At 34.7% G+C, this 14,659-nt stretch overlaps 1 protein-coding gene across 1 annotated transcript in view; it reads right to left on the bottom strand.

Moving 5' to 3' along the window:
- Positions 1-14,659, bottom strand: part of scrib (scribble planar cell polarity protein) — a 78,537-nt gene that overhangs the window by 24,174 nt on the left and 39,704 nt on the right. Inside the window, exons 3-6 of the mRNA XM_011500569.1 lie at positions 6,581-6,659; positions 4,097-4,186; positions 3,510-3,630; positions 1,810-2,236 (exon numbers count right to left, since the gene is read on the bottom strand). Of these exons, the coding sequence (XP_011498871.1) occupies positions 1,810-2,236; positions 3,510-3,630; positions 4,097-4,186; positions 6,581-6,659 (717 nt within the window). The remainder of the gene's footprint in view (positions 1-1,809; positions 2,237-3,509; positions 3,631-4,096; positions 4,187-6,580; positions 6,660-14,659) is intronic.

Raw genomic sequence — 14,659 nt, 5'->3', positions numbered from 1 at the left:
GGGAGAGCTCATAATTTCGTTAGCCTCGTTGCGCTAATGGCGCACAATGCATTATGTTTTACGAATATTGTTCGTGGAGAGTGCTCCTTCGTCTTGCAAATAATACAATAGATAAGAGGGAATTATTAGGAGCTTTACATATAAACGCGATGAATCTTTATAGCACATACTTTGTGCTTTATAAATGTGAAATATTTTAGCCTGATGAGTTCGAAGAAACACGTCCGACTCGATGTAAGTTTAAGATCGAGATTAACGAGATAATTAAAGTTGTGAATATCACATATATATATATATATATATATGCATAGTGATCCATTATTAAGAAGCTCCGTTTTCAAGTAAAAGTAGGGTTATTTTATGACAAAAAGCGCATGCCCATTTTAACAAGTGTACCTCCAGTTTTCATGTTGGATCAAATATTTGTCACTAAAACGTCAATAATCAAGCGAATATCGATAAGATATTTTCAATTTTACACGCGATACTCGATATGTCATACAGATTATAATAATGTTTATTGCAAATTCATAACTGCTTGAATTGAATGTAAAAAAATCGTAAACTTCTACCTTTGACTAATGATGCTGGATTTAAATTGATCTACAATAAATTAATATCGAGTTCTGTACTGTTGAAAGGCGTATTTCGTATATATAACAAAGACATGTATGAGCGAAAGCCATATGTTAAATATCAATAATAATTATTCAAGAAAATGTTAGCTAAATTTTAGAGCAATTGTTAGTAACAATATTTACGTTTTATATACTTAAAGCGTACTTTCTGAATGTATTTTGTTGTTTATTAAAGTACGCCAAAAATTAGATAAAATTAATTCAAATTTTATATTTAGAATGCACGAGGGTGCACGAAAGTCTTCAACTTTTCTTATACTTCTTGCATGTGACTAAAAAAAAATTTTTTTTTAATATTTTATTTTCACATTAAGTATATAAGGAAAATCTTCGCAGTCGTAATAAAACAAGCAAATTAACGATTATAAGAAGAGAGAGAGAGCGAGAGAGAGAGAGAGAGAGAGAGAGAGAGAGAGAGAGAGAGAAAGAGGAAAAAAAAGAGAAGCAATTAATATATATTTTGAAATTTTAATAAAAAATTTTTTTTCATCTAGTACAGCAATAATACGTATTTAATATAAATTTTTATAATTCGATTATATAATTATTAACTTTTTTTCTCTCTCGATAAGAGACCAAAATCATTAATTGCGAAAGTAGATATAAAAACTTAATGAATGAATTACAGCCAATAGATGAATATTCCATAAGGTAGGGGTAATGGAAGAAAAGCAATAAAAAAAAAAAAAAAAAAAAAAAAAAAAAAAAAAAAAAAAAATAGAAAAACAAAAATGAAAAAAGAAAAGGAAAGAGAAGCTATTCTATTGTTTGGACGATGAAGGCAAAGTTAGCAATATACTAGAAATCAAAATTTGTCACTAACTGCAATTAGACTGCGAATTAGATTCCAAAAGTTTATTTTTTGTAGAAACAATTCTCCCGAATGTTAAACATCGATATGCCATTATATGTTACGGTCATACTTTAAAACTTTTAACTCATAATAATTAATGTCTTTTATCTCATTTATCTCACGAGTAGTAATCAGCATAAGAAATCTGTCCATTATCCTATATCCAACGAACAATGAAATAATAAGTTAGAAGAACGGAGACAATGTGTTGCCAAAGTATTGTAAAACGCCAATCGGCTGCTAATGACTTTTAATAATAAAAATGCACGACAGATAGGATGGCAGCTGATATAAGGAGTCGATTAAACCAAAGATTACCAATTTCCGTTGGCAGAGACTGCAGACTGTTCCTATCGACATTAAGATTGTTGAGCTTGACTAGCTTCCCTATTGAGACGGGCAGCTCCAGCAGAAAATTCTCGGTAAGTATGAGCTCCTGGAGGTTGATGCAACTGCCGACGGTAGCATTGAGCACCGAGAGCCTATTCTGATCGACCTTGAGGATGGTGAGCTTGGTGAGATCACCAAGTCCGTCGGGCAGCTTCTCGATGACGTTCTGGGAGAGGTGGAGGTCGGTGAGGGACTCGAGGCCGCCGATTTGCTCTGGCAGATCCTCCAGCCGATTCTCCGAGACGTCGAGGCACACGAGGGTCTTCAGCTCGCCAATTTCCACGGGTAGATGTTGCAGCTGATTGTGGTCCAGCCAGAGCTCCTGAAGCGCAGGTAGCTTACCTATGTGTGGCGGCTTAAGTCCACAGCCAATGTCATTTCGTGATTTAATTGTCATTTTATTGGGAGAATCCTAATCTTAATTCGATATCAGGTTGAGCGGGCAATCAAGGCGACCAGGCCCGACTCGCTTGATTAAAATTATACGTCCATTCGCTTATATTGCCAATGGCATTATTTATACGTCGCTCTAATCGCGAATTACGAACCGAGAACGATAACAATCGCTCGTGCAAATATAAATTGAATTTTTTAAATATTTTAAGCAGTCTTGCATTGGTTTTAATTGGGGTGGGGGGGGGGGGGGGGAGGCGATAAGCGAGCAATGCTTTAATAACCGTTAATTGAAATTTTCATTGTAAATGGCTAATGATTATATTCTACTTATTTCCGAATAATGGTAAATAATTTTTTCAAAAGCCATTAATAATTAAGAGCGATTCGCGAAAGCCTGTCCATGATATTTTTTTGTAGTACCGGATTTAATTTGAAAAGCACATTTATGCAAAATTTTATCACATTTATCGCCTGGAATAATAATACGGTTGAATAGATTGAGAGTTGACGAGGTATTTTACTTTGTTGACAGAATAATTGAAATGCACACAAGCAATGTTAGAGATTAGTAATGGAGATTTGCTGAGATTTAATTATTCTTTTCCACTGGATACTTTCGAATTAGTATTAATTATGATTAACAATACTCTTCTTCTTCGTCTTTTTTTTTCTTCTTCGTTTTCCTTCTGTTAAGGCTACTACTTTAGCTTTCATTATTAAAATCATTCGTATTCGTATGGTGAAAACGTATTTCTAGATTTATATTACGATATTGTTAGTCGTATATTTAAATAAATTAATAGAACTCAATATGACTCGTGGTTGTTATTGTTAGTATGCGTCTACGACTTCACGTTTTTATCTAAAAAAAAAAAAAAAAAAATTATTCTAACATTAGCCGTACAATATGACATAATACTGCCCTTCGTCTTACTCATTTAAATCACTAGTTTAGTTAAAATTTTACGAACTTTCAAAACAATCCAAGTTCTAAAGATAGATAAAAATAATATCAAGTCTCAATAGGGACTGGGGACATTCGTAATAAATAAGAGATTAATGAAGTTATATTTGCGAACGAACCAAGTCAGTCCAAGAATTGCAAACTGCTTACTCAATACATAAAGCCCATCTTGTGTATGTGTAATGGCGATGCTTTGATAAGAAAATGAAAAGTGCCTACTTCATACGTTAGTGAGTCGATTAACGCATTTGAATAAGAGAGAAATTACCAATTCTTCGATGTCATTATCCCCAAGGTCTAGCCTTTCCAACTTTTTCAGCTGCGAAAGACTGTCGGGTAATGACTTGAGCAAGTTTTCCCTCAATTCCAGTGACTGCAGTGCTTCAAGACTGAAATAGAATAGAACAAACTGTTTAACTATTTTCTAAAAACAGTTGAGAATATAAAGAATATAAGAATTATACTAGACAGTTTTAAAGACGATTTTAAATTTTAAATTTAGAACCGAGACATTTTTTTTTTTCTCTAATATGTATCGATCATTGTACACTATATACTATACTTATAGCAAGATAATAAAAAGGAGAAAAAAAAAGATGAAAAAGTTACTATAAATGTATAAAATTAGTAAGACAAGTGTAACCGATGCAATTAATATTGAAAAATTTTAGATTTTCCAATCTTTATATTCATTCGAGATTTATGAAAAAAAAAGAAAAAAAAGCAGCCAACAAAAGAAAATCTTTAAAAACACTTATAATTGAATACATCGTTATATCACTAATTACGCAACTATGCAAAATAAAATAATTTAATACTATAAATGTGGTAAAAATATTAAAAATGATGATTTACCCTCCGAAGTTTGGTGGTAACTGTGAAAGAGACATATCATTGAGGCCAAGGACTGTTAAATTTCTTAGTTCCACGAATCCGGAAGGAAGCCTGAAATATAATTTTCTTCCGTTACCTTCAAATTCTTTTAGAAAGTAATGCATACTAGACATAATACTTTTTAGAATTTGAATAGGACAATGGGCGAATTTATATTTTAAAATACAGAAATGTGTAAGGAATGCTGCATTACATACAAAAGTGAAAAATAGTCGAAAATCCATGTGGCTCTAATTCGGCAAGAATTTTCCATTTTCGCGACAGATCATCTTTACAATCGAACGCCTATGCATTTTCTTTATTCGAATTGTTCATATTCGATCAACGTATATAAACGCGAAACGAGGTATACGCCCAAACGTCACATGTGTGACAAATGTCATGTGATAGAATGAAATTGCATTTATTGTTGTTTGTCCATTATTGTTTTAAATGAAAAATATTTCCGTAATTAAAAAATGCAGTGCACTAAACAATGTTTTTTTTTTTTTTTTTTTTAATCATTATTATTAATTTTTTTTTAATATAACATTATATTAAAAATGCACAGATGCTAGAATGTAAGAATTTAATGATTTATGAACACTAGTAGTATCATAATCACTATTTGCCTCAATAGCATAAACAAGATTATGAATAAATTCTTTGCAATAACTAAAATTAATTACGCATTATGCAATTATTTCATTTCACGTGACTTTTTCACGTTAAAGTAATCATTTATCTAAAAGTAATATTTTGTTCGCTCTGAATGTTCAATTTCATGTCAGAATTGGACAACAAATTGTATTTATAACGATTTGATAAAAATGACGGGCTGATTGTTTATAGAGTATAGAATATTCGTAACGCGGTTTAAAATAAAAAATTTTCAATCAACATCATTGCAAATTATTTAGTTGAAAAATGTCTAAAACATAATAATATGATGAAGCCGAACAATAATCTTTTATTATAAAGACATTCTAAAATTGTAACAATAAAATGTTACGATACGTCATCTTTATATTTACTCGTGCACTTGTGCGCAGGGGAAAATTTCAAATTAAAACTTACACATTTTTTATTAGCATTTTCCAATAAAAATTATATAAATAAAAGCAACGGATTGCGTAAGGAAAATATTAAATTGAACGATGTTAAATATTGCAATGATTTTTAATGTCAACTGTATGATAAGCTTTACAATAATGCAACATAAATTAAGAATGCGAAGGTATGTGAGAAATTCACCGATACATTGTAAATATTCATCATATAAGTCACCTAAAGCACTATCTTCAGGTGAGTTTGCTATCAAATAAGAAAATAAAAAAAAAAAAAATAATAATAATAATAAAAAAAAAAATAAAAAAAAGAAACTTATCAAACAATCGATAAGGGAGAATTCTTGCCGTTCCATAATCAAGTGTAGAGTAAATGAATACAGCAAGTATGCAATGATAATATTTATATACAGTTTTATACAAAAATGCATTTCGATTGTTTATAATTAAAAAACGTTTGTGATAATCGAGAAATAATTCACTTTTTTTAATTAACTTTATTTTTACTCTACGCAATAAACTTTTTATCCATTACCATATCAAAAGCTTATTTCATGCGAACGAATGTAGGTTACCTTCATGCATTACTGTGCCAAAGCTACACAATTGTAAATATAAATAAACAAGCCATCCAATCTTATCGAATCATCGAAATTTTCAAAATATATATATATATATATATATATATATATATTTAAATAATGGAATATCGTCTTGTTGAAAGAAGCTTCATTATATATTCAAATGGTTTAATTTAATACTCTGATTTAATAGACGATAACGTTATGAATAAAATTATTATCAATTAAAGTATCAAACGATTTTATTCAGTTGATAAAAAAAGTATTACGAAGAGCTCTGTAAGAAAATCGGTCATTTTAACTCGTTGGTTAATTAAACGAGTATTGGCAATTACGAACGATGCAATACCCAAATTTTTACCACCGACTGACTTATTTTGCAAATGTTTGTTGATTTGTTATTTGTAGGTCGGATGAAACATTGTCGTGTTCAATTGATAAAAGAATTATTATAAAAACGGTTATTTATTGGCATGAATTTCACAGTAGTCATAAGAAGAAAATATTGTTCATCATTCTTGCAATTCCCTCTTATTATTATACACACAATGGGGAGAGAGAGAGAAAAAAAAATAGAAATAAATATAATTTATATCCGACTATGCACTCGCTCGTAAATGCTTCATTGTAATTTAATTTGGATTAAAAAGTTTTGTGCACGTGGGTTTAATAATAACCGCGGGATAAGAGGCATTATCTAATGCGTGGGCGTGTGTGAGCGTGTGCGCGCGTGTATATATTTTTGTTGACCCTCGCAATATAATGCACGAGATTGCAAGGAGAAAGAAAGTGCCGATAAAAAGTTAACTCTGTATTACCTGGGTATAGGATTGCTGCTGAAGTCGGCAACTTGTAGGGAACGCAAGTTTTTGATGTTCTCCGGTATTTCTGGTATGTCTGCAACAGAAAGAAAAGGAGCATGTCATGTTCATCAATGTCAATTGACACGACTGCCATGGAGCATTATCGCGAATTCTTGTCAGGCGATGTACGCACACCTGCTGTCGTCCCCTCTGGCCCTACCTCCGTCGTAGGAATTCGCATTTACGGAGGTGACGTCGTGCGCGAATTTGCGCAGGCGCCGAGGACGCGGGACTTCCTCATGGAACAGGGGCCACGGCTTTACATCCAACAAGCGACCGGTCGAGTTTGCGCAAATAGTACGACACGCGATACGGTGATTTGACAGGGTCATTGCGCGCGCACGCACGCACGCACCCACCCACCCACACGCACACACAAACACAAACAAACGAACGAACAAACGACCGAACAAACAAACAAATAAACACTCGCGCGCGCGCCCGCCCACATAAATGCAAAACCTTGGTTGTATTTGTATAGCCCACGAGCGAGATGCATCGTGAATGCATTGGCGATAGAGCCTACGTGTACTTTTCACTTTTATTTCACTCGACAGATTGAAGTGGCCGATAAATTTTTCAATTTTTTCTATCTGAAATTTTGATGAAATTTCGATGGCCCTGAGCTGTATAAACGAGATATACGCTCAATCGCTCATACCTTATGATAATTGGGTAGCAATTTTCTCAAACTTAAAGTGTTCTAATGTTGAGCGAGCGTGTATGTGTGCGCGTGTTATATATGCGAGTAAGGTCGTGTAGCGATTAGTCAGAACATTATAGCGGAAATCCTGGGAATGACCCATCGTTATAAGGATCGACGAAAAAGGCATTAACGCGTACAATTAAATCTGTGTTTACTCGTTGACCGTGTAAAGAAACGATTTCTTAATGCCGAGGAGAAATTGTGATTATGACCTAAATTAAGATGGCCAAGTCGGTCAGTACTTGCCACATAAATTGAAAAATTCGTGCAAGACTATTCCGAGTCATTGATAATTTTAGTTTAATTTTACGAATCAAAACATAATGGACTTTTAAAAATAAGCATCCAGCCCCCCCTCCCTCAACTTCAATCACACCGCAGCTCTTGTCGTTCGACATTCATTTTTCATTCATTCATTCAGTGTCTATTAAAATAAAATAAGATATAATGACGTATTATTACGACTAGATTACTCGTATAAAAGGGACAAACGAATTTCCAACGATCCAAACGGATAATTAATGATATTATAAATATGGCTTCTTTACTCACAAATTCATCGACTTTGTAAATTCTAAATAATAAATTTCAGCCTGAGAATGTCATTATCATATAATTCGCACTTGCTCGATATTCAAATGAGCTTAAATATTTTCTTTGTAATCTAGTCAATTAATATTCATATTCTAACTCTTTCTCTCTCTCTCTCTCTCTCTCTCTCTCTCTCTCTCTCTCTCTCTCTCACTACTCTCATGCAATTAATATTTACAAATGGGTATCTCGAAAATGCACAATACGACATTGGCGTCAGGTGCAGCGCACAGTCACATTCAACCAAACTCATCTCGAATAATGCCAATATAGTTTCCATAGTAAATTTTCGATGGACATATAAGCCTGCCTGCCTCTTGGTGATCATCGTATGACTTTACACGGCTTCGTCGAGGCATAAAAGCCAGAGAAACGGAAAGCAGTGCTGACACGAATGGCCACGATCTCAGCGTGCCAAGTTCTGAAAATCGTGCATTCGTGAAACGTCGGACGACAGCTCTCGCCGCGACGATCACGAGAGCTTCCGAGAGACGACCGCGTCGCCTCGTGCTCACAAGTCTCGAATAAGACGGGACGACGACGCCGAGGAGGCACGTGGCGGCTTTCGAAGGTGCCCAGGTATTCCTCGTCTTCCTCATCCTTGTCCTTTTACTCCTTGGAATGGGAATGTCGAATCACGGTGTCGCGAGTGATCGCTGATGAGTTTGCACGATGAGCACAGATACGCGCCTGTCGTCCTCGCTCCTCTGTCAATCCAATCGTCGTCGCTAACCAAAATCGACCGGCGCAATCCTTTTCTAATTCGCGGGTCAATGCCCTCTAGATAAGGGCTGTTGCTAATGCTGCGAGCATGAATATTGGCTGGCTCTGCGAATAAAGTCTATCGGCCGTCTTGGCGCCGATAACTAGTGCCTTCGTCGTCGCGCTTCTTAGTTAACCCGTGGCCATTCGTCATTCCGAGAAACTTGTTTACTCGCTTCCCGGGACGAAAGTGCGCCACTTGTGCACGACGCGTATACGTCCCATTATTCCTCGTTATTTCATCTCGGCAATTATACGAAAAGGGCCGCGATCATAAAGCGGCGGCAGCAACTTACGACTACTCAGTATCGAAATAAAGAATTACAGTTTGATGTTGATGAGGCATGACCTTGGAAGTACCGAAGATTCTCGATAGTGGAATTGGCGTATATGAGACACGTAGACGAGATATAAGGGTAGGGAGACTGCTAATGTGTCGGACCTGCTGCTCCCCCTCCCCCCGCCCCCTCCCCCGCCCGCACTCTTAATGCGATATTACCAACCTGTTGGAGCGCCATTTATTGGCCACGAAGACTGAAAAGGTCGGAGAGGGCTTGGGACTTTCGTGACTCGGCTTTCGTTCATATTCACGGATCGAGTTACGAGATTTCATGCGCGCCACAATGTACCGAAAAAAGATCGAAGGGCACAACATGTTAATCATAATAGTGAGCTTGTATTATTCGACCAACTAACTTTGCTGTTTTGCCTATTGGATTTGTGTGGTCAGGGAGTCGCTGGTAGCTACGAGATTTCCATTTTGTATGGAATAATTAATGTGGCTGCTTGCATGTAAAAGTCACGGGACTGATGAGAATTTGGACACAGTGGAATTGGATTTGCGAAAGTTCAGCCGAGCTTTTCTAAAGCTCTTGTCAAATGGCTATTATGATTGTCTTCGTACTCCCGTTCAAAGTAACATTTTTCTCGTTGATACGATTTTTGTACATAATATATGATGATGGCCTCATATTTTCACTGAAAATGCTTTAAAAATGTTTCGCTAACCGATTATTCGATCATACAGGTAAATTCGAACTGATAGCGATACTAAAATTTCTTTTTACATTATCGCAACAATAATATTTGTATAAAACGTTTGAGTTCTTGTATCAATGGTGACTAATTTAATAACGTATATAAAATGCTTATAAAACAATAGCAATAATCACGTTAATGTTTTTTACCTTTGTATCTTTTTCATTATCCTATAAATAATAACTCGACATGACAATTGCTCGTAAATTTACAATCTCCTTTTCTCTCTCACTCTCTCTCTCTCTCTCTCTCTATATATATATATATACATGCGAGCGCGCGCGCGCGCGCAAGTACATGCATTTTATGTATAGTTTGGATCTATCGAAGCACCGGTAATGAAGGTCATTTATGCATAACTGTAATCGCATTAGTGACAACTCGGTACAAATATTTTATACTTCTGCGTCAACGTATGAATACACGATGTTATATTTGTATTGGAAAAAAAAATAATAATAATAATAAAAAAATTACGGACTCTTTTGTATTATTTGCAATTTAACAAAAAATCAATGTTTTTAAGAATCGAGCCTTTGACTTTAAATAACGTGAAACTTATGTAAGTTGATGTTATTTACTGATTAGACAAGGCACGAGAAGTATATGTGATCATCTAATTGTTCTCGAATAAACGCAATGTGTAATGCACGATGTAATGCATTTAACGAAAGCTTTTTTTTTCGTGCTGGTTTTGCGTAAGTTTTGTATTTGCGCAATGTTCTTGAAAGGCACTTACAAACACTCGATACGATTTATAATCACGCATCATTTTCAAATAACAGCTTTATCCATTTCCTCTCTAAGGACTGATTAATCGATCTAATGAATCTCGTTTCTCGGACAAGAGACCAGAACTCGGCCTCTAATTCGTACCGTTTAGTTCGTATAAAAAAAAAAGTTGAATATCTTATTACAAAATATTCATAACTAGTGTATCATTAAATAAATATTTAAAAATTGTCTAGGGTGTAATTCCACGGGAGTGCCAGCACGAATTGCAAATATACAATTAATCGGCGATCGCGCCATAAAACCATATTGGCAAACGCTCGAATAACGTAAAGTTAATTTATAATTGCATTCGCGCGCGTGGATGAAAAGGTTAAATAGTATTTTACATTTTTCTCGAGAAAACGGCCTCACGTGACGTATATGGTACGATATTATTTTTACGATTGAAATCTCTCGCTCGCTCCATGTGCAAATTAAGACATCGCCACGACTTGGCGCTATCGTCCTTAAAATCTCCGCCCACGCCAACTTCGCCATAGTCAAATAAAAAGCCATTAAATGTACTTTTGTTGATTGTTCTCTATCTCAGGTTGAGTGCGAATATTAAGAATCTCGCACGGTTCCTCGATAATGCGACCGTCCGAGTTTGGCCAATAGGTGAAAAAGATTTTTTTGTACGGCGCGTTCTTGATAAAACGCGGCCAGCGTAGCGCATATCGAGGACCTTGGCCTCCTCGACTCCAATTCCGAGGGGAGAGCGACAAAACACGAACGGCTTAAGCGCTTCTCTGCCCTGGAACGAAACGAGGGTTAGGCGGAAGAGGGTCGAGGAGAGAGAGGACGGAGGTGGTGGGGATGGGGGATGGGGGACACAAGCGTAATAACAGCAGCATTGCCGGCAATTACAGTGGTACGTGATTCTGACGGACGATCAGCGCGTGTCGCCGGCTCTAGCGCTTTTTTCCTGGGTGGCTCATCGCCCTGGGATCGACAATAGACAAAAGTCCCTCGGTTACGACGCTTTGATTCTTACACTGAGCCAGGATAAAGAAAAGTAGCTCATCGAGGGATTTTACCTTCTATCCGTGCTGACGCTATTTGCCGAACTTACTTTTTGTATTTAATGGCGATGTAGGCGGCACGTGTCGTAAGTTCGTATCTGAAATTTTTCCAATGAATTATCACGTCCTCTCGATCCTTTCTACCTGCTCCCACTCCTTTATCATGTGTCATATATATATATATATATATATATATATATATATATATATATATATATATATATATATATATATATATATATATATATATATATATATATATATATATATATATATATATATATATATATATATATATATATATATATATATATATATATATATATATATATATATATATATATATATATATATATATATATATATATATATATATATATATATATATATATATATATATATATATAGACGATTCCTCGTCCATATATTAGTATTTGTAGGCGAACGCAATAAGATTTGCTTAGGTAAATACAGAAAAAATCGTGTTACATACGTTAGGAATACAATACTCTATTATGTAAATGCGTGTTTATGGGTTCATATAAAAATGGCAAACGGACGGGATCCTTGGATATTTGCGAGAAGAAATAAAGCTTGGAAAATATTTATCCGAATGATACTAAAGACTAGATAATAAAGTTTTTTTTCGTGTTTTTTTTTTTTTTTTTTTTTTTAATTTATATCTTTCAATATATACAAATTGAAAAATGAACGTCAATTGTATGATTATCTAACTATCCAAGAAATTGTATCACAACTCGCTGCATATAATACTCTAATAATTTGCGAAAATTTAAAAACTCACGTATTATAGTGTTTGATTATTCTTTCATAATAATAAACGAAAAATATTTTATGCGGTAGAATGTTATTAACAGAGGAAAAATAATAGAATACATCAAACGATTTTCCCTTTTACGTTTAATCGTCTTTGGCGCATACATAGGTTTTCAATATTTTTAAAACAATGTTTTCTCAGTATTATTTAGAATGGAAATTTATCATCTCATGATTTTTGACTGTAAATGGAAATCTTGTGCTGTAAATGGAATTGTAATTTAGTCGAAATAAATGCATTCAATATTCTTTTTCCACTGCATATGCAAGACTTTTGTTGAACTTTTAAAGGAAAGTTTAGTTCCACTTTGTTATATTTTGATAGGCAATATACATTACAATTATTATACATTTTATTAAAAATATGAAATGCTTATGCTTAATAACCGATAACCTATGGTCACGAAAAATTATAATCATCTCATAATTGGACGATGTATTTTAAGAAATTAACACATATTAAAACAACGTAATATTAATACGAATAGAAACCTTTCAGCAATCATTGAGCCAACGCGTTGTCTTGATAAACACGACAGGCACTCGTGACTTAAGCGAACAATTAACACGGTGCGACTGCCCAAGTACATCTCTATGCGTGTACGTTAAATTTGATTTTGGGTAAACTATGCAATTTTTGTTTGAAGTGCAGTGCAACGGTAGGCCTTCCGTATGTATCGCACGCTAAGGTCTAAATGCACGATGGCGCATGCGTATCGTTATTGGACTACATCGTAAAGTCATTCCGTATCGAAATCATATATAGTAGACCTCGACTACTTGCTATACTTTTAAACTGTAAATATCTCACATGCTTACAATGCAAGTATTTGTGTTATAATAGTATAGGAGATATAAGCTATTGCTGCGCACGTGAAATTGTCACGCCGTACAGTTGAATTTTTTCTCCACTCTTCTACGCAGTTTTAAAAATAATGAAATACTTGCTGCGTATCGTAAACATTTCCATACCCTATTGGACTATTATAAATAACACCGAGACGGTCAATTTTTTAATCTTAGATAAACGAGACTTGTTCTAATTTAAAATCAAATGAAAGCCTTATTTTGACAATAATTTGTCGATACGAAGTAAACGAGATGAAGAAATATATCATTATTAATTACATTCACATGCGATATCATGAGATAATTCAAATACCTTTCGAAATCATACTAAAATAAGCATGTTATTTATTATTATTTATATTATTATTGTATTTTGGCAAATACTTTTAAAAGCAATTGCAATGTATATGCCGATTGAAATTATCTCGGCACTAAGTCGGTGCGTACTACAGTACGTTTTTATGTATTTTATATTCTAATAATAAAACGTAAATAAAACGTATGCGATTCCCTCCCATTAATAGATTAAAGAAATTATTTTCACAACAAATGAGAAAGTCTGTTTATTAATTAAGAATTTTGGTAATAATTTATTGAAAAGAAAAAAAAGAAAAAGAAAAAAAAGTACTTGTTATTTTAGGCAAATTATGCATTCGTACGACCATCAAAGTGAACATAAATTTTAATTCCATAATAATAATAATATGAGAAGGAATTAAAGGATGTATATTATAAAAACAATTGGACCTGAAATTTATAATTGCCAAATATGAAATGACATACTCGTTCGATATTTTTATATCTGCGCCTACTTAGTAATACTGACTGCGGAATTCTTCATTTATAGGGACATAGGCGGGGCGTTAAAGGATTTTTCCATTTCCTTTTAACGTATGGCGCATGTACGTGCTCGGTTCGACTCATCTTTTTCACCACTTCATCTCTAATAATATATTAAAAATTATTTGACCAGCGCTACGTAAATTAGGTAGGTAATGTTTATGGGGCGGGTGGGGGGGGGAGGTTTTGTCCATTATATTATTTCTCGTGGCAAATGATAAATGTGCCGGCGGGTATTTGCGCTTAGACCTTGGCACTATATATGCGCGCCACAACATTTCCCCCATTGCCAGCGAGACGCGACGAAGCGAGGATGACATTTTGAGTTCGCCGTCTCGGTTTACTTTATGCCAGCTTTCTGAATAACAGCGACGCTCTTTATGTTACCTATTGCCTCTGAATTTCAATCAATGCAGGCGGCGGCTTCGTATATTTTCCGAGCTCAATTTTTGCGCGACGACCTTTTCCAAGCCTCGAGTCACTCGCGCCACCAGCACCGTTGCAGAAACTTTTACGCTGCCCAAAGTTTTACGTTTCACGAGCAGGGAAAATCGAAATCAGTTAATTATAGCACACGAGATAAATATTAGCTGTAAATATGATTACCGTGCAGCT

This window comes from Ceratosolen solmsi, unplaced genomic scaffold (genome assembly GCF_000503995.2).
Source record: "Ceratosolen solmsi marchali unplaced genomic scaffold, CerSol_1.0 scaffold56, whole genome shotgun sequence".
NCBI lineage: Eukaryota > Metazoa > Arthropoda > Insecta > Hymenoptera > Agaonidae > Ceratosolen > Ceratosolen solmsi.
Note: the sequence above shows the minus strand (reverse complement) of the source record. Positions and strands in the feature narration are given on the sequence as shown.